General features: G+C 41.2%; 1 protein-coding gene across 2 annotated transcripts; it reads right to left on the bottom strand.

Moving 5' to 3' along the window:
• Positions 1-252: 252 nt before the first annotated feature.
• LOC309602007 (methylglutaconyl-CoA hydratase, mitochondrial-like) lies at positions 253-25,814 on the bottom strand. Of its 2 annotated transcripts, none has more exons than XM_082335284.1 (5): positions 25,640-25,814; positions 25,434-25,554; positions 19,349-19,416; positions 19,139-19,216; positions 253-396 (listed from the first exon to the last, which is right to left on the bottom strand). In XM_082335284.1, the coding sequence occupies exons 1-5, from the start codon at positions 25,652-25,654 to the stop codon at positions 391-393; spliced, it is 288 nt and encodes a 95-aa protein (XP_082191410.1). In that variant the 5' UTR covers positions 25,655-25,814; the 3' UTR covers positions 253-390. The 2 variants fall into 2 exon arrangements, with proteins under 2 accessions (XP_082191410.1, XP_082191409.1); XM_082335283.1 differs by having other exon boundaries at positions 253-1,154.
• Between the last annotated feature and the right edge of the window lie 243 nt (positions 25,815-26,057).

The raw sequence follows: 26,057 nt of genomic DNA on the forward strand, positions 1-26,057 counted from the left end.
GTGGTGGCAGCAGTGAAGCCCAGCTATTAACTGGTTAGGAACCACAGATACAGACATCTAGAATGATGAAATCATGACAAAACCTGTTTGTCCCAATCTACAGAGAATCTCTCATATAACAGCCCAGCTACTTAAACAGTGCAAGAGTATGGGCTTATACCCCATATCACGGTAAGGATAGATGTCAGCATTTAATGAAAAGCATTGTATGTTGCAAGTATTATTCAATGCAAAGCTTTATTTTTTAAAAAAGTAAAGCTATTTCCAAGTTATTTTCACAATAAGTATTACAGAAGTATTTCTTTAATCCAGTCATTCTGGTACTCTGAATTCCAAACTCAAGCCATTTTTTCATTTTCAAATTCAGCCTTCACTCGGAGAACTTCTACATCATGCCTATAATATGAAGTGCTTTTCTGGTCACAAAAAAACCCCTGAAGTCTTATACAGAATAACACAGTTTAAAGTAGACAACCATAGAAGCTATATTTTTTACCCTACTAATTAGTTACTAACTAATTGGTGAATCATTGTGATTTTTATTTACTCTACACCTTGCATATCAAAATCTTCTTAGAAGTCCGGCACCAAAGTTGTGCTTTTTTTTTTTTTTTTTTTTTAAGTTCAGAACAATAGTTTACTCAGAATAAAAATGTATAAATATTTTAACACCACTATTACTGAAAAAAAAAGTAGCATTAATGTAGCACCGCATGTCATATCACTTCTGATATCTTTACAATGAATCTACCAATATCTCGGCTACTAGGGCAGACGGGCGTGAGTGAGGCAAATGAGGGGCTCAGCACCAGTGGCTGGAGCAGGACTGTGGGTCACAGCCCATGTGCCTGGTGCCAGCTGCTGGGGCAGGGATGAGTGTCTGTATCTTCCCTTACCTGGTGTGTGTGTGGGGGGGTGCATGTGTATTCTCTAGCAAACTTCAAGCAGGACTAGCTGGGGAGTAGGAGGCCTTAGGTCTGGGCAGGGGTATCAGGTGGGCGGAGTGTCCATGCGAATGACATCATGCTCAGCAATAAAAGCTTAGGGAAAGGAGGAAGAAGGGGGGATATTTGTGGTTATGGTGTTTGTCTTCGTAAGTAACCGCTACGTGTGCTGAGGCCCTGCTTTCGAGGAAGTGGCTGGATATCTACCTGCTGATGGAAAATAGTGAATTAATCCTTTTTTGCTTTACTTGCATGCACAGCTGTTGCTTTCCCTATTAAACTGTCATTATTTCTATCTACGTGTCTTTTCGCCTTCCATTTTCTCCACATCCTATGGGAGAGGGAAGTGAGTGAAAGGCAGAGTGGGTGTTTGGTTTTTTTCTGAGGTTAACCTACCCCAGTCTTTTTTTTGGCACCCAACGTGGGGCATGAGTTAATGACAATTTTGATCTGAGCTTGCTAATGTTATAGAGCAAGGGAACAATATTTCCAGTTTACCACTTGGTTCTTTTTTATCCAAGTTTAAAATGTGTTCTACTTTTTGCTCTTCAGAAATAGGTCATGTTTTGATAATTGTGTTTATGTTCAGATATCTCACCTAATAAAGAGGTGCTTCTTTTTCACAGTGTTTTCAGAAAGAAAAACATTATCATCTCTATAGATGGAATACGTGAAAAATTACTTACATCTTGAACAACTGCATAAAGTTAGCGTTTTAGAATTGACATGTTTTTGCTTTCTTTTAGTTCCTGTCAATTTCATGTTTAAAATTCTTACACTAGGGGGTTTCTAAAATGCTGCAGTATCATTTTGGAATATAGCTACAGAAAAGAATTTTCTGGAAATTAAAAGCTAACTGCACTCTTTTTTATGGGTTTAATATATAACCTCTTGCTAAATTTGGGTGAAATATCAAGAGTTGCAGTTCTGAGAGCTTTAAGTTGAGGGGAAAAATTAAAGCAGCCTCTGTTTTTAGCAGTGGTTGCTTTTGCTAAAATTATGAGAGAGTTGTGTGGGTGGCTGTGTGTGGTGGTGGGTGGGTGGTGGGTGATTTTTTTGTCTGTTGGTTTTTTTTGTAGGAATTATAAGAGCTTGAGGTTCTTCATTACAGACTTAAGGCTGCCTTTACACTGAAAAAAACTGAGAGAGAAAAACACATTAATAGATCTCTTGAAACCATATATAACAAAACATGTTTACTGACTAAATTAAATAAAATCTTACTGACTCCCAGAAACCTGGTTCGTTGGTTGGTTGGTTTTTTTTTGTTTGAGTTCTTTTGTTTGTTTGTTGTTGGGGGTTTTTTACATTTTGGGGAGGGGAATGCCATCATTATGGGTCACATCTTCAGCATATATGATATGATATAACTACCAATTAAATCCATGTTCTTTATACTGGCTGTGAGGTCTGGGCTATGATATTACCATTGTATATATGTTATCCACTGGGATTTCAGCTGTAAACCTGAGGCGACATATGGAGCTGAATGCAATAACCACTCTCCACCAGAAAAACAACTTGTTTAACAGAAGGAAAAAGTGAACATACAGAAGGAATTTGGACTGGGCACTCAAAGTGAAGTTCGGCCCCAACCTCTAATATGTGAGAGACACCATTGGTTACCCAAGCTCCTCCAAAGGACATAGGAGGTGTGTGTAAGTGCTTAAATCAGACTGAATGTGAACAAAATTTGGAGACTGACTTTCTTGGATACTTGAAATCCCAGCTGAAGTGTGGTCAAGCTTGATTTTATATCACATTTGGAGACAAAACAGCTTTCTAGTGGCCTGACAGAAACTAGATCTGAACTAAACTAAGGAAGGAGAAGTTTTTATTAGAATACTAATATTACTTACTTAAGTAACTTGTTTCTTCTTGGACATGTTCCATTCTAACAAACTTTATACTGCTTTATTTATGACATCTGATAAGTTTCCATGCATAAGTTGTGAAGTTTTACTGGACTTCGGGTCTATTAATTGCCACCCTGCTTTCTCATGCTAAAGCCTCAAAAACAGGAAAGAATGATCAGTGATGAGTTTTGATTCAGTGCCTTATTTTAGTATATGAGTTTCTAGGGCTTCTGTGGAGCTTTGGGTTAACATTAAAAGTCCTGGTTTAGTAGTAGAAATTCCAAGGAAAGAAGGTGGCAGCACCGCTGACTGGCTTCTCCAGCATAAATGTATCTTGTTCTCCAGTGAAGGTATGCCAAGAACATGCAGGTTAGGTATGGTGAAAGAATATTCCCTTGCATAGTAAACTGAATATGGAATTTGATTCTTAAAATATAGAATATTTCATCTTTGCTATGATAAGTGATGATAAGCATTTTCTGTCCATAAGCTTCCTAGTGGTGATCAGCAATGCAAAGTCTGGTTGGAGGCCAGTGACTAGCGATGTACCCCAGGGATCAATACTGGGTCCAATCCCGTTTAACATCTTCATTAATGGTCTGGATAATGGGGCAGAGTGTACCCTCAGCAAGTTTGCTGATGACAAACTGGGAGGAGTAGCTGATATGCCAGAGAGTCATGCTGCCCTCCAGAGGGACCTGGACAGGCTAGAGAAATGGGCTGACAGGAACCTCGTGCAGTTCAACAAGGAGAAATGATAAGTCCTGCACCTGAGGAGGAACAATCCCAGGTACCAGTATATGCTGGGGGCCACCCAACTGGAAAGAAGCTTGGCAGAGAAGGAACTTGGGGTCCTGGTGGAGCAATGTGCCCTCATGGCAAAGTAGGCTAATGGTATCCTGGACTGCATCAGGAGGAGTGTTGCTAGCAGGTCGAGGGAGGTGATCCTTCCCCTCTCCTCAGCACTGGTGAGGCCACATCTGGAGTCCTGTGTCCAGTTCTGGGCTCCCCAGTACAGGAGAGTCATAGACATACTGGAGAGAGTTCAACGAGGATGATGAAAGGACTGGAGCATCTCTCCTATGAGGAAGGGCTGAGAGAGCTGGGACTCTTCAGCCTGGAGAAGAGAAGGCTCAAGGGGATTCTTATCAATGTGTACAACTACCTGAAGAGAGGCTGTAAAGAAGATGGAGCCAGGCTCTTGTCAGTGGTGCCCAGTGACAGGACAAGAGGCAATGGGCACGCAGCGAAACACAGGAGGTTCCATCAGAACATCAGGAAACACTTTTTTACTGTGAGGATGACTGAGCACTGGAACAGGTTGCCCAGGGAGGTAATAGAGTCTCCCTCCTTGGAGACAGTCAAAATCCATCTGGACACAGCCCTGGGCAACTGACTCTAGTTGTCCCTGCTTGAGCAGAGGTGTTGGACCAGATGCCCTCCAGAGGTCCGTTCCAACCTCAACCATTTTGTGATTCTGTGATTCTGAATTTCACTTTCTTCTGCTCTCCAAAGAATATCTTGATGACCATTGCCTTTATTTTGAGGAATATTTATTGCTTTGAGATCACTTTAAGGATGTGTTTGAGGTTTTTTTTAAAATATGATTGATGCTTTGTGGAAAAAAGACCATGTCTGTTAGAAAAGTCTGGACCATGTGAGAAATGGTCCATACATTTCCATCAAGGTCATAAGATGCTTTTTGAAAGGAGGAGGACAGGAGATGAATTTTTTTGGTCAAAATGTAGTAAAATGCATTTTGCAATTTCTTATGCAACTGCATATTTACATCTTGTGCAACAAAAATGTACTTAATCAATGCTCACCTGAAATTCATACTATAACAGCTGTTGTGTGATGAGTTTTTACCTCCTGCAGATGTTTCTAGAGAACAAATTTGCTGTTTGATATATTGCTCTTCTTTCTGTATTGAGATTTTACACAATGTTTCTTCCTTTAATAAACATTATTTTCATAGAATCATTGAAACATTTAGGTTGGAAAAGACCCTTAAGATCATCAAGCCCAACCATAAACCTAACGTCGCCAAGTCCACCAGTAAACCATGTCCCTAAGCGCCATGTCTACACGTCGTTTAAATACCTCCAGAAACAGTGACTCAACCAATTCCCTGGGCAGCCTGTTCCAATGCTTGACAACCCTTTCAGTGAAGAAATTTTTCCTAATATCCAATCAAAACCTTCCCTCGTGCAACTTGAGGCTGTTTCCTCTCGTCCTATTGCTTGTTACTTGGGAGACCAACACCCACCTTGCTACAACCTCCTTTCAGGTAGTTGTAGAGAGCGATAAGGTCTCCCCTGAGCCTCCTTTTCTCCAGACTAAACAACCCCAGTTCCCTCAGCCACTCCTCATAAGACTTGTTGTCTAGACCCTTCACCAGCTTCGTTGCCCTTCTCTGGACACGCTCCAGCACCTCAATGTCCTTCTTATAGTGAGGGGCCCAAAACGGAACACAGTACTCGAGGTGCGGCCTCACCAGTGCCGAGTACAGGGGCACTATCACCTCCCTGGTCCTGCTGGTCACACTGTTCTTGATACAAGCCAGGATGCCATTGGCCCTCTTGGCCACCTGAGCACACTGCTGGCTCATATTCAGGCGGCTGTCAGCCAACACCCCCAGGTCCTTTTCCGCCAGGCAGCTCTCCAGCCACTCTTCCCCAAGCCTGTAGCGTTGCATGGGGTTGTTGTGACCCAAGCGCAGGACCCGGCACTTAGCCTTGTTGAACCTCATACAGTTGGCCCCGGCCCAACGATCCAGCCTGTCCAGGTCCCTCTGCAGGGCCTTCCTACCCTCCAGCAGATCTACACTTCCACACAACTTGGCATCATCTGCAAACTTACTGAGGGTGTGCTCGATCCCCTCATCCAGATCATCAATGAAAATGTTGAACAGGACCGGCCCCAGTACTGAGCCCTGGGGAACACCACTCCTGACCAGCCGCCAACTGGATTTGACTCCATTCACCACCACTCTCTGGGCTCGGCCGTCCAGCCAGTTTTTAACCCAGCGCAGAGTGCACTTATCCAAGCCGTGAGGAGCCAGCTTCTCCAGGAGAATGCTGTGGGAGACAGTGTCAAAGGCCTTACTAAAGTCCAAGTAGACAACATCCACAGCCTTCCCCTCATCCACTAAGCGGGTCACCTTGTCATAGAAGGAGACTAGGTTAGTGAAAGAGGATCTCCCTTTCATAAACCCATGCTGGCTGGGCCCGATCCCCTGGTTGTCCCGCACTTGCTGCATAACGGCACTCAAGATGATTTGTTCCATGACCTTCCCCAGCACCGAGGTCAGGCTGACAGGCCTGTAGTTCCCGGGATCCTCCTTCCGACCCTTCTTGTAGAGGGGCGTCACATTAGCTAGCTTCCAGTCATCTGGGACCTCCCCGGTTGACCAGGAGTGCTGATAAATGATGGAGAGTGGCTTGGCCAGCTCCTCTGCCAGCTCCCTCAGTATCCTCAGGTGGATCCCATCTGGCCCCATTAATATAATGTTAATAGTAATCAATACTGCTGGATATACCTATTTTGATTAGTAGTAATTACAAAAATACTTAACTAATAACACAACCAGTTTTATGAGCTGTAAATAGAAAAAAAGGAAGTCATGTGGTTAAAAAGAGGGAAAGTCAATCTCTTCTAAACGAATCCTGAAGTCAGTATTCACGTATAAATTTTATTAAAGAAAGGAGGAGCTTTTCCCTGAGAAAAAACACAATTTGAACTATTTTGTCATCTGAATGTAGATAAAGGCATGAGTAAAAGCTTAAAAGTCATCCTGGGATATTAGCTGGAAACTTCCAGCAGGTCAAGGTTCAGTGATACTATATACAGTTCAGATATGTAGGAAGTGGTACTTTCAAAAGAACATTTGAAGAAACAGGTAAATGACATGCACTATATGAAAACAGACACACCTTGAAAAGAATAGCTATAAGAATAATAAGGAAAAGGAATGGATTTATCTCATTACTTGTTGCCTCTCAATTATGAGATGATCATTCTCTAAGGGAAGGGGAGAGGTTCTAATACTGGAATATTACCTGCCATCTAGAGGGACTTAAATTATACAGATTTGCAAGTATTTGAGCCCAGAGCTTAATCACTTAAAACCCACATCCATCCACATATAGTCACTGAGTTCCAGCTGGTGACAGGACCTTCAAAGTCACGTTAGAATTTCAATAAGAGACATTTTAGACCTAAATTTCTTATGTTCTACAAAGTTCTGCTGCTTCACTCTTTATATAAGCTGACATTAAATTAAAAAGGAATGGGGTACATTATAGAGAACTATATGTCTGCACCTTTTTAATCATTAAATAACTGTCCCGGGACTGTATATTGACTAAACCGAGCAGGATCTGACTAACACTCATAGGATGTCTTTTATTTATCTTTTCAATTTCTTTCAATGTAAGACAATAAAACAATTACAATATCTTTTACTGCCTGATCTGTATATATACAGAAGCCCGTTACATTTTTAAAACATACATATGGGATCAACTCTTAAATAGGAAAAAACAAAGTTTTACATGAAGAAAGTAATAAAAATGAAGAAATTTGGGAATTCCTCTTTAGATATCACGTGTATTGTTTTTAAAGAGGAAAACATTTTGACAGGTACAAAACAAATGCTCACTGAGTGCTTTAGTAAGCTACATGCAAGATTCATGCCACTTTATGTCATTGCACAAACACACACTAATTGTGAATACATATACAATTCTACGCTGCATTCATGTGGATTCAGTTATTTTGTTTTCCTCTAGCTTTCAAGAGTTGCACATCTAACCCAGATGCAGAAAAAAAAAAATATCTTTTTTATTGCAGTAAACCTACAAAGGTGTCCTTGGAGGAAACCACTTTAAATGACAGGCAAAGACAGGAGAAGGGGAGAGAAACAAGTAATAATTTAAGAATTGTTGGAAGTGTCTCTTCATCTATATGGCAATTAGCACACACATAATGAAACCACGTATATGTTACTCTATGCCATTTACAGAATGAAGTAGATATGAAACTAACTGCTATAAATTACCTTAAAATAAAATGCCTTAGATTCAGATACATCTAAATGCTATTGAGTAAAATAACATGATCATGTAGCAAGAAGTGGAAAAATTATTCTTTACCATGCAGTAACTATTTTTGACGTGTGTTGCTCATGTGTATTCTATTTCCAGCACACGTTACCACCAAGCACATGAGGTCAAATTATTTTTGCCAACAGGCTTTCTCAGCTAAGGATATAAATGGCAAAGCAGGCTCAGTTCCCTCAACAATAAAGAAACCAGGTGCCACAGGTACCTAGTTAGTATCAGTGGAAAGAGTTAGTTGGGTCATGCAGTGCACCGTGACAATGTACCTCAAGGAACTGTAAAGAAAACCAGCAGTCTTCCTTCACAAATCAAGATGTCAAATACACACAGATGTGACGTGAATATTTCAAAAACAGAGACGACTACTTAATCTGACTTACTGCTTTTGGAAGAGATCTGGATCTTCGACACTGCAATGGAAAGTCAATTATTCAAAGGTATGTAACAGAAGTTTAAAAAAAATTAAGTTCCTCATCTAAGCAAAAAGGCATTTACCAGCGATATCCTGGATACTAGAGGCCTGCTCAAAAAAAAAAAAAAAAAAAAAAGTTCTTTTATCACTTAAGTACTAACAGGTAACCTGTATCTTTCTGTTCAAGCAGTCTTCACCTGGTTTTAACATTTTATATGGAGCACAAGCAACAACATACCTTGTGACAAAAAATGAATCCACATACCCTGAAACTGTGCAGCAAAAACTCTTACCAACATGCAAGAGCAAGCTTGCAGCTTTTGAGAAGATCTAGGATAGTCTATGACAGATGTAGAATTTACACATAACTTTTGATTGCTTTCTTTTAACCAGGGTTTGAAGATGAGGAAAAGACTTAGAATTAGATGAACTAAATTAGCCACCCTCTACCATAATCATGTTAAAATGGGTCTGATGTCAAGGCTGGAGTTTAACCAAATTGATCAGCACTCCTACTGATCTGTAATCATCCCCAAAGCATGTAGGGAACAACTTGATACTGCTGAAAGACAGAATTGCGCTCAATAAATCAAAGTCCTCCATATTTTCTGTGCAATAAATAACATTATTTCAAAATATGCAAGATTGTCTGGGGAATCTAAAATGTGATTACAGACATTTATAAGCAGCCTGAAGAGACAGATGAAGAGATTTAAGGGATTTGAAAAAAAGAAATTAAAAGCCTTTCCTTTGATCTACAGAGATCCTTTTCTCCATTCCAAGATTTGAAATGAAAGACTTAAAGCAAAAGTATATTGTTGAAAAGAAAAAACAGCAAAATAGCATTTTATAATTCAGGAATATATCCCAAACTGGTGATCTAATACTCTAAGGTGATGCAATTCCAGACTCCAGTAAAAACAGCAACTGTCAAAAGGAAAGGCAGTGAGAATAAAAAAAAAAAAAAAAAAAGAAAAAATATCTCTAAAAGCATCTCTAAGTTTGGCCAAACTGCCAGCTATGAAGGACTAGAGGCACAGAAAGAATCTTTTTTCTAAAACCTGTCTTTCTCTCTTGAACAGTGTTAAAAGATAATTTTAGATTAAAAATAGGTAAAGAGCATCTCCCTAAATATTAAGTGCTTAATTAAAGCTCACTATTATGCTCTAAAGGGGGCGGGGGGGGGGCGGGACGACAGGACGACCACACACAACCCTGTGATGTGAGCAGCCATAAAGGTGGCCTGGTTAGAAGAGGTAAATTACTGAACAGAAGAAAGTGTCTGCTTGAAATACTGACAGAGAAAATGCCTGCCAGGCTGGGAACTAGGCCTGTGAACCAGAAGCATCCTTGAAAAGTACAGCTGGGTACCTAGAAACTGGAGACATCCTGAGATACCATTGATAAACACAAAAACAAGGAACTGTAATGGCAACTTATCTGAAAAGGTGAAAAATAAGTCTGGAAAAGTGGAAAACATCCTGAGGAACTAAGAATTCGTAACTGCCATTTCCTGTTCTTGCAGTTAGAACAGCCAAAGTCTGGAAAAATAAAAATTGGTCTGACAGAACAGAAAACATCATCATCTATTGGCTGTTACAGGTGAAAAATAGAAATTAGCAGCACCTACTGGCTGCTTGAAGTAGTAGTGTCCTATGGCTCTGTTATGTCTCTATGATATAAAAATTACTTAATTTTTATCCAGTGACACTTCTCTCTCTGAGAACATGCCATGCTGCATGTACTTTTCCTTTCCTAAACAGGCTGAGCTCTCAGCACAAACTTTCTACAAGATCTTGGCCCCTCGCCAGGGACACCTGCCTGACTCCAAACTCCATGAGGCAGATAAGTTTTGAAGTGAGACTCTGTCTGTTATTTTATTGGTCCCCCTCTGGGCCCACTTCTGGGGTCAGTTCAGTTTGTGCTCCTATCTTTGGGATGGTTAGGTTCCCCTCTGGGATGGTTTGGCCCCTTCTGAGATCTAATTCGCTTGATACTGGTATTATATATCCATATAAGTAATCTATCATAAGCACATCTGCTGTTATATTGTTAATAACTTTGCTCCACTAATGCAGTAACCTGTACTAGTATATACCTACTTGGTTGCTGCCATACTATTGATTGCCGCCGTACTATTGGTTGCTGATAGTCATTTGTAATAGCTTGATTTATTTTTTTTTTTGCTTTATTAATTATAGGTATACTTGCTAGTGGTGATTTTTGTCATAGTATACTTGCTAGTGGTGATTTGTGTGGTATTTGTGGTAATCTGTAATAAAGTAGAGAAATGTAGAGGATAAAAGCCTCTGTGTCCTTGCGTATTATGGAATCCTACAAAACCACAGTCTCAATCTCTACACACCCACAGGCCAGCTAACCCTTCAGGTTGTGACACCCTCTAGGGATGCAACACCTGTCAGAGCAGGCTCAAAGTGATTTCAATATCCCACCAGAAAAAACAAAACAAAACAAAACAAAAAACACACAAAGACAAATATGGTATCACTGTAGTAATGTTGGTATTCATTACTACACAGGACATTATTGGAGCTATCCCAGCTAATGACTCAAGATTTCATTGTAGTTGTCAGATGAGACTACAGTTTAAGGCATTTGCATCACATAGGTCAGCAATAAGTGAAACAATCCAAATACTTCAAAATACAGAGAGCTAGAGAAAGCAGTCATACAAGGATATCAGAAAACCTACCTAAACTACACTGTGACTTTATATAGGCTGGAGATACCAATGAAGACTGCATAGATATTTCTCTAGTTTTGGATATGAAATCAACAGTTAGACAGTTCTAATACACCTGCTGGTATCTAGAAAGCCTATAGCTTGCCTATGGATGACAAACTGTGCCATATTAAAGATTTTGCTGAACAGAACTGCAAGCGTGCCAAGCAGAGTTTGCTCACTTCTGTGGAAACAAAGACTGTTCAGATACAGCATCCTTTCCACTGGTCTACCACACTAAATCAAAGACTTCAACAGCACTGAATCTTGCAGTCCTCAGACTGCCAAAGAAATACCAAAACCAAAATACTACAGAAATACCAAAACCGATCAGGTGATGGTGCTCTAAGTTTTTAGTAAAATGCAGTTTTTGGGTTTGTCTGAGCATCTCTAAATTATACACATAGGTAATTGCTGCTTCCATTTCAGATGAATATAGAAAAAAATTTTTTACATGATATAGACTGTGGCCCAAGGCTACAAGGACACACTCGTAGTCATCTAATTACAAGCTTCTCTAATATGGGTGGGGAAAGTATATGCATTTAGAAGAGTTGCAGTATACCAAATTCAAAACCGCTTCTAAGTACTCTTTAGGGCCAGTGCCACAAGGACTGTATTCCAAAAGTTGAATTCAACTGTAATAAGCATATAAAATGCAGGAAGACATCTACATACATGACCTAAAAAAAGTGGGTTTGTATAAACCAATAGGAATACTACAGAACATATTTGTAAAACCAGTGTTAAATGCACTGCAGTTGCAGTATATACATAACTACTGAAGATGCACTTCCATTACATATAAGCTCACGTAACCCAGTAACAGGACCAAAGACAACTGTGGATCAAGACTTTAAAAAAGACAAAGATAGAGCAAAGCTATTTCTAATTATTCTCTAAATACTAAAAAAAGAATTTAGACATATTTTATATCCATAAAGAGTCTCACTGTAAGAGGAACAGGAGAAAGGAAAAGAAAAGCATTGTCTGACTACCTAAAGACATCCACAGCAGAACATAGTTTTTCCCCCCAATATAAAATGTTTTGCATTCATATGGTATCTTTTTCATAGAATGATAGAATCGTTAAGGTTGGAAAAGACCCTTAAGATCATCGAGTCCAACCGTTAACCTAGCACTGCCAAGTCCACCACTAAACCATGTCCTCGAGCACCACGTCTACCCGTCTTTTAAATACCTCCAGGGATGGGGACTCAACCACTTCCCTGGGCAGCCTGTTCCAATGTCTGACCACCGTTTCGGTGAAGAAGTTTTTCCTAATATCCAACCTAAACCTCCCCTGGCGCAGCTTGAGGCCATTTCCTCTCGTCCTATTGCTTGTTACTAGGGAGAAGAGACCGACCCCCACCTCGCTACAACCTCCTTTCAGGTAGTTGTAAAGAGCAATAAGGTCTCCCCTCAGCCTCCTCTTCTCCAGGCTAAACAACCCCAGGTCCCTCAGCCGCTCCTAGTATGACTTGTGCTCTAGACCCTTCACCAGCTTCGTTGCCCTTCTCTGGACACGCTCCAGCACCTCAATGTCCTTCTTGTAGTGAGGGGCCCAAAAATGAACACAGTACTCGAGGTGTGGCCTCACCAGTGCTGAGTACAGGGGCATACATATATGTCTGGCCCCATGGACTTGTGAGCATTCAGGTGGAGAAGCAGGTCGGTGACTGCCACCTCTTTGACAACCGGGGCTTCATTCTGCATCCTATCTCCATCTCCCAGCTCAGGGGCCTGAAAACCCCGAGGATGACCAGTCTGACTATATAAAGACTGAGGCAAAGAAGGCATTAAGGACCTCAGCCTTCTCCTCATCCTTCGTGGCAATGTTTCCCTCCACATCCAACAAAGGATGGAGACTCTCCTTGGCCCTCCTTTTGTCACTAATATATTTGGAAAAACATTTTTTGTTATCTTTAACGGCGGTGGCCAGTTTAAGTTCTAGCTGGGCCTTCGCCTTTCTAATCTTCTCCCTGCATAACCTCACAACATCCTTGTAGTCCTCCTGAGTCACCTGCCCCTTCTTCCAAAGGTGGTAGGCTCTCCTTTTTTTCCAAGTTCCAGCCAAAGCTCTCTGTTCAGCCAGGCCAGTCTTCTCCCCCGCCTGCTCATCTTACGGCACATAGGGACGGCCTGCTCCTGTGCCTTTGAGGTTTCCTCCTTGAAGAATGTCCAGCTTTCCTGGACTCCTTTGCCCTTCAGGACTGCCTCCCAAGGGACTCTCTCAACCAGGCTCCTAAACAGGCCAAAGTCTGCCCTCCAGAAGTCCAAGGTAGCAGTTCTGCTGACCCCCTTCCTTACTTCTCCAAGCATCGAAAACTCTATCATTTCATGATCACTATGCCCAAGACAGCTTCCAACCACCACATCACCCACCAGGCCTTCTCTGTTCATAAACAACAGATGCAGCGGGGCACCTCCCCTGGTTGGCTCCCTCACCAGCTGTGTCAGGAAGTTATCTTCCACACACTCCAGGAACCTCCTAGACTGCTTCCTCTCTGCTGTGTTGTATTTCCAGCAGATATCTGGTAAGTTGAAGTCTCCCACAAGAACAAGGGCTAGAGATTGTGAGACTTCAGCCAACCGCTTGTAGAAAACTTCATCTGTTTCCTCATCCTGGTTGGGTGGTCTATAACATTTTGCATTTTAATATAGTCCATTTTGAAAAAGTCCTCTCCAGAAAAAGACTTAACTGTTTGAAAACTGGTTATAGCACTAAGTTATACATGCACATTTCACTATTCCACATATTTCAGTGAAGCACTTTTCACTGCTTCAGTATCAGGTTGACAAGATGTCACTTCCATTTAAATTCTGACATACACTTGAAGATGCTTTTCCACAACTCCTCCTTATGTCGAATTTATATACCCCAAGTCACAAGAAGTTTCTGCTCAGGAGACTTCTGTATCATTTCTCTAACCATCCAAAGATCTGACACTAGGTCAATTTCAAACATCTCACAAAGCTGTAGCTCTCTAACTGTTCAAGATCCTGTTTAATTTGGTTATTTTTAAGCTATACAGTTATATTTATTCTCATTAATGAAGTTTAGTCATTTGGTTATGAAAATATTAGTTCTACAGTCAGGCTTTAAAACCCATATTTTCAGTAAATAAAAGCAAGCAGCAATAAAGAAAATAAACCCGTTTCCACAAATTTCACTCAGCTTGGTGTAAATTAGACACAAGAAGGGAATTCACAAAAGCTAATTGTAGCCTTCAGAGGATACCCTGGAGAACAACTCTGATTCCCATACAGGGAGTCCAAACATTTAGATTGCTATTTTCAATGATATGTCTATGCTTTGTGACTACTTCTCTATAACATAAGAATAACTTATTTTGTACCTAATATTTGAACTTAATAACTTCAGGCATTCAACTTGATCAATTTTTCCCCCCATGCATTTACAATCAATTTTAAAGGTTGTCCCTGCTTCCCATTACCCTCCCCTGAACGAACTGAAGAACCAACCAGATTCTGCCCTCTCAGAAACATATAGTCTATAAAATATTCAGTATTTTTAAGGAGGTTGTCACTGAAAAAATATTTACAGGAAATACCACATACATTATATGCTTTTTTTTTTTGTCTACTGGATTAATAACCCAAGGAAACACTTGAAACTATTTAAGCAAAGTAATTTAAAAAAAAAAAAAAACCACACAGTGTTTTATCAGCAATTAAAACTTATCACAGCCTCACTATGTTCTTCAGCAGCCAAAGATATATAGTTTGGCTCCGTTCATATGATTTCCAGAACACATAAGCCAATTTAAAAACACCAACTTTGTAGTTCCGTGTGACTGTATTACAGAGTCCAACCTGTATGTCCATGTCTCTCTCATACAGAGAAGCCCAGAACTGGACACACTATTCCAGTTGTGGCCTCACCAGTGCTGAGTAGAGGGGAAGGATCACCTCCCTTGACCTGCTGGCAACACTCCTCCTGATGCAGTCCAGGATACTGTTAGCCTTCCTTGCAGAAAGGGCACGTTATTGACTCATGGTCAGCTTGGTGTCCACCAGGAGACACACACCACACACACACCCCCCTACCTCAGGTCCTTTTCTGCCAAGCTGCTTTCCAGCCGGTCTGCCTCCAGCATGTACTGGTACATGGGATTGATCCTCCCCAGGTGCAGGGCATGACACTTCTTGTTGAACTGCATGAGGTTCCTATCAGCCCATTTCTCCAGCCTGTGCAGGTCCCTTTGGATAGCAGCACAACCCACTGGTGGTTTGCTTAAGTATTCCCTGACCTGATCCTCTTCTACAAAGGGCAGGTTTTCCTTGCTCCAGTCTTCCCCACTGATCTCTGGGACCTGGGATTACTGAAGGCCAGTCTTGCTAGTAAAGACTGATGCAAAGAAGGCATTCAATACCTCAGCCTTTTCAATGCACTGACCCATATTTTTCCCTAGTCTTCCTTTTGACTATTCCTTAACCTTGAATATTAACTAGCTTTCTCAGGCCTTTCTTCCCTCCAGGGCCTTATCCTATGCAACTCTTCCAAGCAGATACCTGAAGAGGCCAAAGTCTGCTCTCCTCAAGTCCAGGCTTGCTTCTTTACCCTCCTCCCTCCTTTCAGGATTCTGAACTCCACCATCTCATTAAAATACAGAGCAAAACATGACAACACTTCACAAGATGATCCTTGCATATATTTTTTATTTATTTATATTAAAGAAATGAAATAATCTTAAAACAACACATTGTCCCTTTACATTTAGAAGTTTGAAAACATTCTCCTCTTATCTACTCAGTTTCCTAGGTAAGTTCCCCCTGAAAATTCCTTGTTACATCAAACATGCTCCTTCCTTTGCCCTACTTCCCTAAGCCTTTCTCCATTTATTTCCATATACCCACTGTCTTTTATCTAGTAGGTTTTCTTTGGGTTTCTCTTTTTTTGCTGTTTATTTTTTTTCCCCTTAAAAAAAAAAAATAAAACAGACACCCCTTAATCTCATCTACAGAAAAACCTAGCCAGCACCTAAGCTTTCTGCCTATTTTAATTGCCCAATTCTGCCTCAAGTCTTCTGATTCACCCTGTGAATTTCAGTTACTGAATTTCAGTAATTCACCCCCTGTAATTTCAGTTACTACTGTAACATTATTTCACCGGTTCAGTAGCAGTTTCCTTTCTCAGGCTCCTCCTTTTATCTGTTGCCCTGCCTCGCCCCCCCCCTTTTTGTTTTTTGAAAAAAAACAAACAAAAAAAAACACACCACAGGTTATTGATACACACTCTGTCCCCACTCCCTGATGTAAGATCCAGACTCTAGCTATCCAGCCCTAGTCTTTCACATTCCTTCTTTCAGGGTTAATTTCCCTTCCTAACATCCACACAAACACCTTTACATCTTGTCTACAGTCAGCTGTGCATACATGTTCTAAGCTTTTCCTTAAAAAAAAAGAGGCAACAAAGCTTTTCTAAAATCTCTGTAAAAAAGCAGCTCTGCAAAACCAGCCAACAAAGAATATCAGAGAAGTAACTGGAGCTCAGAAGTACAATTCCAGTAGCATACCCACCCCCCCAAAAAAAACCCCAAACAACCAAAACAATATTCCTGCTCTCATATCTCCTATACTGGCCTTCTACAATGGAGTGACTGTGATGGCTCATAAGGGAAGAGCAACTGATGTCATCTGCCTGGACTTCTGTAAGGCCTTTGACACAATCCCCCACAACATTCTGCCACTAAACTGGAGAGATATAGGTTTGACGGATAAGGAATTGGCTGGATGGCCACATCCACAGAGTAGTGGTCAATGGCTCAATGTCCAGATGGAGAACAGTGACGAGTGGTGTCCCTCAGGGGTCCGTATTGGGACCAATACTGTTCAATATCTTCGTCAATGACATAGACAATGAGATTGAGCGCACCCTCAGCAAGTTTGCAGATGACACCAAGCTGAGTGGTGCAGTTGACACGCCTGAGGGAAGGGATGCCATCCAGAGGGACCTGGACAGGCTTGAGGAGTGGGCCCGTGTGAACCTCATGAACTTCAATAAGGCCAAGTGCAAGGTCCTGCACCTGGGTCGGGGCAATCCCCAATATTAGTACACACTGGGGAATGGATGGATTGAAAGCAGCCCTGAGGAGAAGGACTTGGGGGTACTGGTGAATGAAAAGCTGGACATGAGCCAGCAATGTGTGCTTGCAGCCCAGAAAGCCAACCATATCCTGGGCTGCATCAAAAGAAATGTGGCCAGCAGGTTGAGGGAAGTGATTCTGCCCCTCTACACTACTCTCCCGAGACCCCACCTGGAGTACTGCATCCAGCTCTGGGGTCCCCAAGTACAAGAAAGGCATGGACCTGTTCGAGTGGGTCCAGAGGAGGGCCATGAAAACGGTCAGAGGGCTGGAACACATTTCCTATGAGGAAAGGCTGAGAGTTGGAGTTGTTCAGCCTGGAGAAGAGAAGGTTCCAGGGAGACTTTATTGCAGCGTTTCAATATATAAAGGGAGCTTATAAGAAAGATGGAGAGAGACTTTTTACCAGGACCTGTAGTGACAGGACATGGGGTAACAGTTTTAAACTGAAAGAGGTTAGATTTAGATTGGACAAAAAGGAAGAAATTTTTTATAAGGGTGGTGAGACACTGGAACAGGGTGCCCAGAGAAGTTGTCAATGATGTCCCCTCCCTGGAAGTGTTCAAGGTCAGGTTGGATGGGGCTTTGAGCAACTTGATCTAGTTGAAGGTATCCCTGCCTACAGCAGGAGGGTTGGAACTAGATGATCTTTAAAGGTGCCTTCTAACTCAAACCATTCTATGATATTACAGCTACCATAGCAGTCACAAATATAAAAAAATTAGTTCAGGAAAACTCAATTGATAAAAAGTCTCAACTAATAGCCACCTTTTCCATATGAACATCTAACTTGAAGTTCCATTTGCACACATTGCTCCAATTCTGCACTCTTACCACTATTGGTTTAAAAAACACAGCTTTCCAACTTTTTAATTTTCCTGAAGATTATTATTAAATCTTTAAAAGTTTCTGATTCAAAACAAGATTCAACTTTTAAATTAGATATGTTGATTTATACACATGTATTTAAACTATTAATATGAATTACTAAATGGTGAACAGACTACTCCCCCTTTTTTTTTTTTTTTAACCAAGATAATTCTTTTCACAAGTCTTAAGTGACAAACTGCATCTGGATGAAAACTAAGATTCAGTTAAAGTAAACCAAAAAAAGATTTTTAAACTCTTAACTAAAATGCCTTAAACTTATTACATATATAAAAACTGGAAAAAAAACTGCATTCAAAACTGAGTTGTGCTATATGTGGCTAGCAAGCTTAATGTCTGTACAGATGATCAGAGAAACAAGACCTTAGAATTCATTTTGTCCTCTATCCTGACAGTTGCATTCATACATTAGAAAGAAGAATTCAACTTCTGGTTTCTATTTCAAACAGGCTTAAATTAAATTTGAACAAATAAAGAACTGGATGGGACATCTGAAAATAAGGAGGTTATTCTCTTGATATCTGCAGAAGATGCTGCTTCTGCCACAAACCGTTTTTGACATGTTCACAAATTCTAGTTCCCAGTGTTTGATAGTTGAGAGCTTTTGTTTCCTTTGGCAGTAAACACCTGTTATTTGACATTTGGGCTGGGATGTGAGGGCTTTTTGTGTGTTTTTGGTTTTTTTGTTTGTTTGTTTTCATTTGAGAAAACATTCAGCCTGTAGTAAAATTAAAATTCATTATGAAATTGACTGTTAAGTATGTTTCTTTAAATTAAAGTTAACTTTAATGTGTTTAAAATAATTTTGATATCAGAGCTCAATTAAATAAAACTTTTCACCACCATGAATAATCTATCATACATTTTTTAAATACTTTGACACAGAAAGAATAAAACAAATATTTGACTCTTGTTAGCAATTGAGGAAAATACTACAAAAAGATTGTTAGTTACTGAGAAGAATATAAACAAAAAGATATGTTTCCTTGGAACCCGCACCTTATTTTTGTGCAACATTACAGATTTCCAGCTTTTCAGGAAAAAAAAAAAAAGTTTGCATACCAGCACAGAATATCCCTGGGACTTCACTCCGGAATATACTTTCTCATCAGATTTCAAAGCATCCACAGCTTTTGACATCTACAGAGAAAAGGAGTGAAGGGAATAAAAAGAAAAAAAAAAAAACAAAAACACACAACATTTTTTAAGCATTTAATTCTAATACTTACCTTCATACTAGAAGGTTTGTTGTGGTTTTTTTTTCCCACTTACCATTTTTAAAAGATTTTTGTTAAGTGCATTCCTGGCATGAGATCTGTTTAATCCAAGCACCACAATTCCTGGAGGGGGAAGAAATTGTATCATTACTGTATAGAAAAATATATATTATCTATGTGCATACTATTTTGCCATAAAAAAGTATAATTAAGAACTAAAAAAAAAAAAAAAAACCCACAAGACACACCAAATAATTATTTAGCTACTTTGTGCTAGAGAAGAAAAAAAAAAAAATCAACTTACTTACCTTTTCCAGTGTTGAACATTTTAGTATCACAGAAGTGATACATATCTTAAGAACTAAAATATATGCCCTAATGCCTTCACATGGAAACAGTGCTTACAAAGTTTGAATGTGTAATTACACAATTGCATGCACAAGTTTCACATTTTCATGCAAAGCTTTGACATGCAATCAGGAAAGATACTTAATTGTAAAGCATATGTTTCCATATTTAGGTAGGCTGCCCTCTAAGACTTAAAGCGAGAAGTGTTATCACAGCTAAGATGAGCAATTCTGATACAGGTAAAAGGAAGTCACAAACACAGAGGGAATAGTATCAAATGGAAAGCTAAAGTTTCAGTTAAATAAATAAATGAATTCTCCCCCAAGCCACAGCATCAACTGTGCTCAGTGCTTGGCTACACAGCTCCAACCATACCTCCACAACTCCCTCAGTCAAGACAGAGATCAGCTGGCTTGTTGATCAATTATGTGCACATCAGTTTGAATGTTGCGGTAGAAATATAATTTGTTTGTCCTTATTTTCTCCCCCTCAACTTAAATAGCATGATTATCAAATGGGAAAATTCTGAAGAGTTTTGGTAATGCCTAAGTTTGCCAAGCCTATAACAATCTTTTAGTCAATTATTTCCTAAATGGATCTAACCTTGATATGATCTTATCAACCAGGATTCCCCCCTCTTTGAGGGAGGCAGGTGAAATGGGAGAAGGACAAAGGACTAGTACAGTGACCAGGAATGAAAGAGGAAGAGAGCTTCCATTAACCTGGAACAAAAACACCCACAGTAATACCATCAACCTACAAGATGAAAGAAAAGAAGTTCCTGAAACTCAATATTTGCCTGAGTATTCACTATATCACCCAGCTCTGCAAGTATAATCTCTATGTAGTCTGGCTCTCTTAGTTACCTCATGAAACCCCTCACCTTCTCAGAGCATTGCTCCTTTTCTTTCAGGGAAACCTGTCTTCCCAGAGGATGGGCCTGTCGGTGCTTGAGCACACTCCCCCTCCTCTTCCTCCTGTATGTATGTGCACGTGCACACACACAAGCAGAGATTAAACAGAGCTCCTGCTCCTCCTGCAGCTACCAGTTTGAAACTGAAGTCCTCCATTCACCAGCTACCATTCCCATAATTTAGATAAAAACAGCTAAATCCAAGTAGGAAAGCATACACGCTCCTTGCTTGATCCCAAGGCCCAATCAATTGCTATTTTTAGAGTCTTCCTAAAAAGGGAAGGGGGCATACATGATCCACATGACCTGCATTCCTTTGTCCTGTAAGCCTGAACTCCCACCTGTTCATCACCTTGGCTGAATATTAATATCTAGCACCTACTGTAAAGGCCCTTATTCAGCACTTAAAGGGGAATCTGTTTCTTTTGTTAAACAAACAGGACAACATTCAAGTAGTGTTTCTGACTAACATTTTTATTCTGTTACAATTTACTCTTCAGGAGGATTATTCCTAATTCAAATACTCCACATGTTCACAGAAGTAGACTAGGCAAAAGCAGTACCATCTGTAAAGCAACAAAAAAACACCTGACTAGGCTTTGATTTTAAGCTTCAAGGCACACTGCAAACCCAACACTTGAATAAACTGGAGACTTAATCATACCAAACTATTTTTATGTTAAGAAATAGGGCCCTTTGCAGAAGCATGTTCTCCCCCACCCAAATGGCAGTGACACTACAATTAGACTTGTATTTTTACTCTCCATATTGGAACCCAAATACCGTAACTGCACCACCCGTATTAGCGTATTTAGAAGAAATTGCCAAGAATTAACACTGCAGCACATTTACTGATTTTTCTACAAAGATCCTTAAAGAGAAACTGTACGAGCTCATTCTAGCAGTATCATATCAAGTAAAATCTACTATTTCTGCATCTCTCTCCAGAAAAATAAAAAGGTAAAAACACAGATGACACTCATCCAACTTCCCTATTTCCTAAATAGTAAAGAAGGATGAAGGCAGAATTGCAACCAGAAAACCACAAAAAGATTTACAAGAAAAACTAAATTTTGCAGTGGGGTTGTGTTGGGGTGTCCATGGCCAGCTGCCAGACCCCCATCCAGCTGCTCTCTCACTCCCCCTCCTCAAGAGGACAGGGGGAGAAAATAAAATCGAAATGCTTGTGGGTCGAGATAAAGACAGGGAGATCACTTACCAATTACCATGATGGGCAAAACAGACTCGACTTGGAGAAGATTAAATTAAATTTATTACCAATTAAAACAATAGAGTACGATGGTGAGAAACAAAGACAAAAAACTAAAAACACAGACACACCCACCCCTTCTTCCCAGGCTCAGCTTCACTTCTTCATTCCAGACTCTTCTACCTCCTCCAGCCCTGCCCCCCTGTTGAAGGTTAACTTAGAAATTTTGAGTGGTCTGATCATTTTGTGCAAGGTGTACTTTGTAAATGTTAAGTTGACAAGCTAAAACAATTAGGCCTTGAAGAGACAGTTAATCAAGATGCTTCCAACTTGGCAAAAGAAGACTCAAGGTCCATATGTCTCTATTCTGCATAACTAACTATCTGTATGCACACAGGAAATTTAAATACAAACATATGGTCTGGGGTCCGAATGACCATCCTTGAGGCTGACAACAGTGACTAATTGAGGAACTCCTAATCAGGAACCGACTCTGAGCATCCTGGAAGTATGTAAACTATTATGTACTTACTGTGAACTGTCCTCATTATAATACTAAAAATCACACCCACTACTGTGAGACCCTAGCCCGAATGACAAGACCCTCACCCGAAAGGGTTAAAGCCAAGATAGACAAAGCCACTGCATCAAAATACCTCCTGAAAGAATTAAAGCCTAGGGGAAAGGAGGATATTTTAAATATCTTAGTCACTTAACTAAACAAAAGAAAGGCCTTTGTGATTTAGAGAGTAGTTAGAATGGTTGTAAAATAAAGGGGCTCCGGGATAATCCCATCCCAGACAACTGGGCCTTGGGAGAACAAATGCACGGAAGATAAGAAAGTTGCAAGGGGATGACAACAGCAGCCTTGAAGAACATGGTCCCAGAACTGAAGCAAAGGTCAGTCAGCAAACACAGTGAAGAAGACTACGAGCCTTCATCTGAAGACCCCCAAAGACCACCTGAAGACCACCACGGGAGACGACTGCGTATGCGGATCGGACATTTGCATATGTTAATAAGTTCCAGGAAATCTCATGTTTATGTAAATGATTTCTCGGAAATCCTGTGAATATGTAGGACTTTATAGTATATAATCTCTGAAAGTCCACCAAATCGGTGGAGCACTCATGGTGGAGAATCCCCAGTGCTGCCCAGCGCTGCAATAAAGAATACCTGCTTAATAGTAACTTCGTTGCTATTGAGTTTCATTTCAGGGACTCTCTGAATACTCCGTTTCTCTCTTGGGGAGATTCGGACTGTGAGGAGAAGCATCTGTGAAGTTTTGTATCACACCCTTTGAGCGTGCATAGTATAAAAATGTTGTACTGTCTCTTTAATTGAAAGCAAGAAACTTATAGCCCAATTGTATAAGCGGAAGTTATCTCTAAACCTGACTAATTGCTGATGCTGCCTTCTGCATTGTATAAGAAGACTGTACGCAATCAGGACGGCGTGCAAGCTTTGTGGAGTTACCATCTAGCACCCATCTCTGTGCAGACATGAAATAAATAAATAAGCAATGTCTCTCCTGAGTGTGTGATTATTGGCCTATTGCACACCGGGAAAGAATCCGCTTTTTGGACAACACCCCTACCAGCAGTGCAGGGGGAACAGGGGTTGCAGTCAGTTCAAAACAGTTCCTCTCTGCTGCTCCTTCCTCCTCATACTTTTCCCCTGCTCCAGCGTGGGTCCTTCCCATGGGCTGCGACCCTTCAATAACTGCTCCAGTGTGGGTCCTCTCCACAGGCTACAGTCCTTCAGGAAAAGACTGCTCCAGCATGGCTCCTCCATGGTCCACAGTTCCTGCCAGGAGCCTGCTCCTGGATGAGCTCCTCTCTGCAGATTGCAGCTTCCTTCAAGCATGGGTTCCTCCATGGGCTGCAGTGTGGATATCTGCTCCAGCACCTGGAGCACCTCCTCCCCCTCCTTCTTCTCTAACTTTGATGTCTGCAGGATTTTTTCCTTACACATTTCCCCCCAATCCTATATCTATCTCTCTCTCTCTTGCTGTGCAATAGTTTTTTTACCCTTTCTTAAATATGTTTTCACAGAGGCACCACCAGCTTCGCTCACTGGCTCAGCTTTAGCCAGCAGTGGATCTTTCTTGGAGCTGGCTGGAACTGGCTCTGTCTGGCACAGTAATTTACAGTATCTGCATCAAAAACTCTCAGCAATGAAATTAAGATAGATACAGAGTACAGAACACCTTGATAACATTACAGAAGCAATGCTTCCTGGCTGATTCAAAAGTTGAAACAAAGTACCTACTTCTATTACCTGCTTTGTAATAGCAGAAATAAAAATGATCTTACATAGTATCATAACTACTCAAGTATTTTCTAAAACTTGTTGGAAAATTACAAAGCAAGCAAAAACATATCTCCAGCGTTTTACAAGTTTTCTTTCCTCCTGCCTTGCCTCCACCTCAAATCAAAAATACCATTACAAAATTAAAGTAACTGCTTCAAACCAATTCTCAGTTCCACAGCTGGTTGGGAAAATAGGGATAAAGCAGCATCTCTTTAAGGAAGTGGAAGGATTTGGGTACAGAACAATCACTAAGTAGATTTCAGAATCAGATTACATCATCAACCTTACTAGCTATTAACAATGACAGCTAAACCTTCAGTCAGATGAAAGTTGAACCTCAGTTTTCCTTTGAAGAAAGGATTATTTTTCTAAACCTCATGCTAAAATTCCAAGTAGCCTCTCTATACACGCCCCCTCCCCAAAAAATATCAACTCACAGGCATCTGCCTAAATTTGCAGCAAGTCCAAAAAAGTTGAGTTAACGTTCTGAAAGATGTAAACTGAATTATGAATCTCAGAACATGGTTATTTCAAGACCTGCTATCCACAAAGAAATTCACATGCTGCAGAAGAATAGCACACCAGAGTAGTGCCCTCTCTATAGAAGTAGGTACAACATCATGGCTCTAAAAATAAACCTTCAGAAGGACAACTCGCAGTTATTTCTCTACCATCCCTAGCCTTACTGTATGCAATAGAAAGGAAGCAACAAACACCAAAGGAGATGAAACACCTCCAAAGAAGGAGCACCTCCAAAGTTTGGTGAACAGTAAACCAAAGGAGGAAATACAGAGTTTCCATGTTGTGATGTACTGGTTCCAGATTACTCTGGAGCATGGACTTCGTAATCACACAGAACAAAACAAGACCCTTGGTATAAGTGAGGAGAGAGAGGGAGAACAAGTCTGGCAGTAGTTGACAGCAATAGAAGTGAGGAGTAGGAAGAGGTTAGTAGGAAAGCAGCATGAAATGAGCAAGAATGCAGAAGCCACATTTTCCAGGAAATAAATTGTGGATGCAATTTCTGTGTCCCTGCCTACCCCTGAACACAAGCATATAACAGACATGATAAGAAGCATAATTGTAACATTTTGCTGCTAGACTTGATTTTCTCCCACTAAAGTAGCCACCAGATGCCAAGTCAAAAAAAGTGTATTTTGCACATACAGCACTTTTTAAAAATAAAGTCTAGAGTGGGGAAGCTTAGCCTGGTTTTAAGTGAAATGTCGGTAAATCCTAACAACGTGTGATAAAACTAGCAGTCGTGGCAGAGATGATGAAGAGGAGCAAGAGCAGCCGCCAGCACTCGCTTCCCGCCCCTCGCAGCCGGGCAATTCCCCTAGGGGGACACCTCACCTCCCCCCTCTTTGCCCCGCGGTCGCAGCAATCCCGCAGCACCACAGCATCGCGCAGGATACCCCAGCCGGGCGGCACAGGGCGTTCCTCGGAGCCGGGACAGGCCGTCGCTAGGCAGGAGCTAGGCGAGAACAGTACAGAAGAGTCACTCCGCCACTGCCCCCAGCGCCGCCACAGAAGAGCTGCCGGCGCCTTTCCTCCGTTACCTTTGTGTTCGGCATCTAAGTACCGGACCCGCAGCTCCTCCTCCTTCGCCTCGAAACCGTAGCTCCTTCCGGCCGAGGAGAGAGCAGCAACGCCTCCACACACCATCGCCCTGCAACCGAGCCGACTAAAGAAAGTCGCGGCGGCTGCAGCAACCAACCTGACTCTACCTTGCAGGAAACCCAAACTACTTCACACCGCTGCCATGCTGCCTGTTTACGCCTCGCCAGCGCCGACTCAGCCTATCGCAATTGCAGTTCCCGCCGCCACGCAACTGGTGACGACACGCACGGGGCGCCGCCGGCCGTGTCCTCTCTTGCCGCTGTCGCCTAAGCGCGAGGACGTTCACAGCACCCGCCTGTCCCCTCGCACCCAACGGTCACCAGGGAGCCATTGCGGTTCCGCTGGCAGCAAGCTAGT

The sequence above is a fragment of the Platalea leucorodia genome (assembly GCF_965183815.1).
Source record: "Platalea leucorodia genome assembly, chromosome: W".
NCBI lineage: Eukaryota > Metazoa > Chordata > Aves > Pelecaniformes > Threskiornithidae > Platalea > Platalea leucorodia.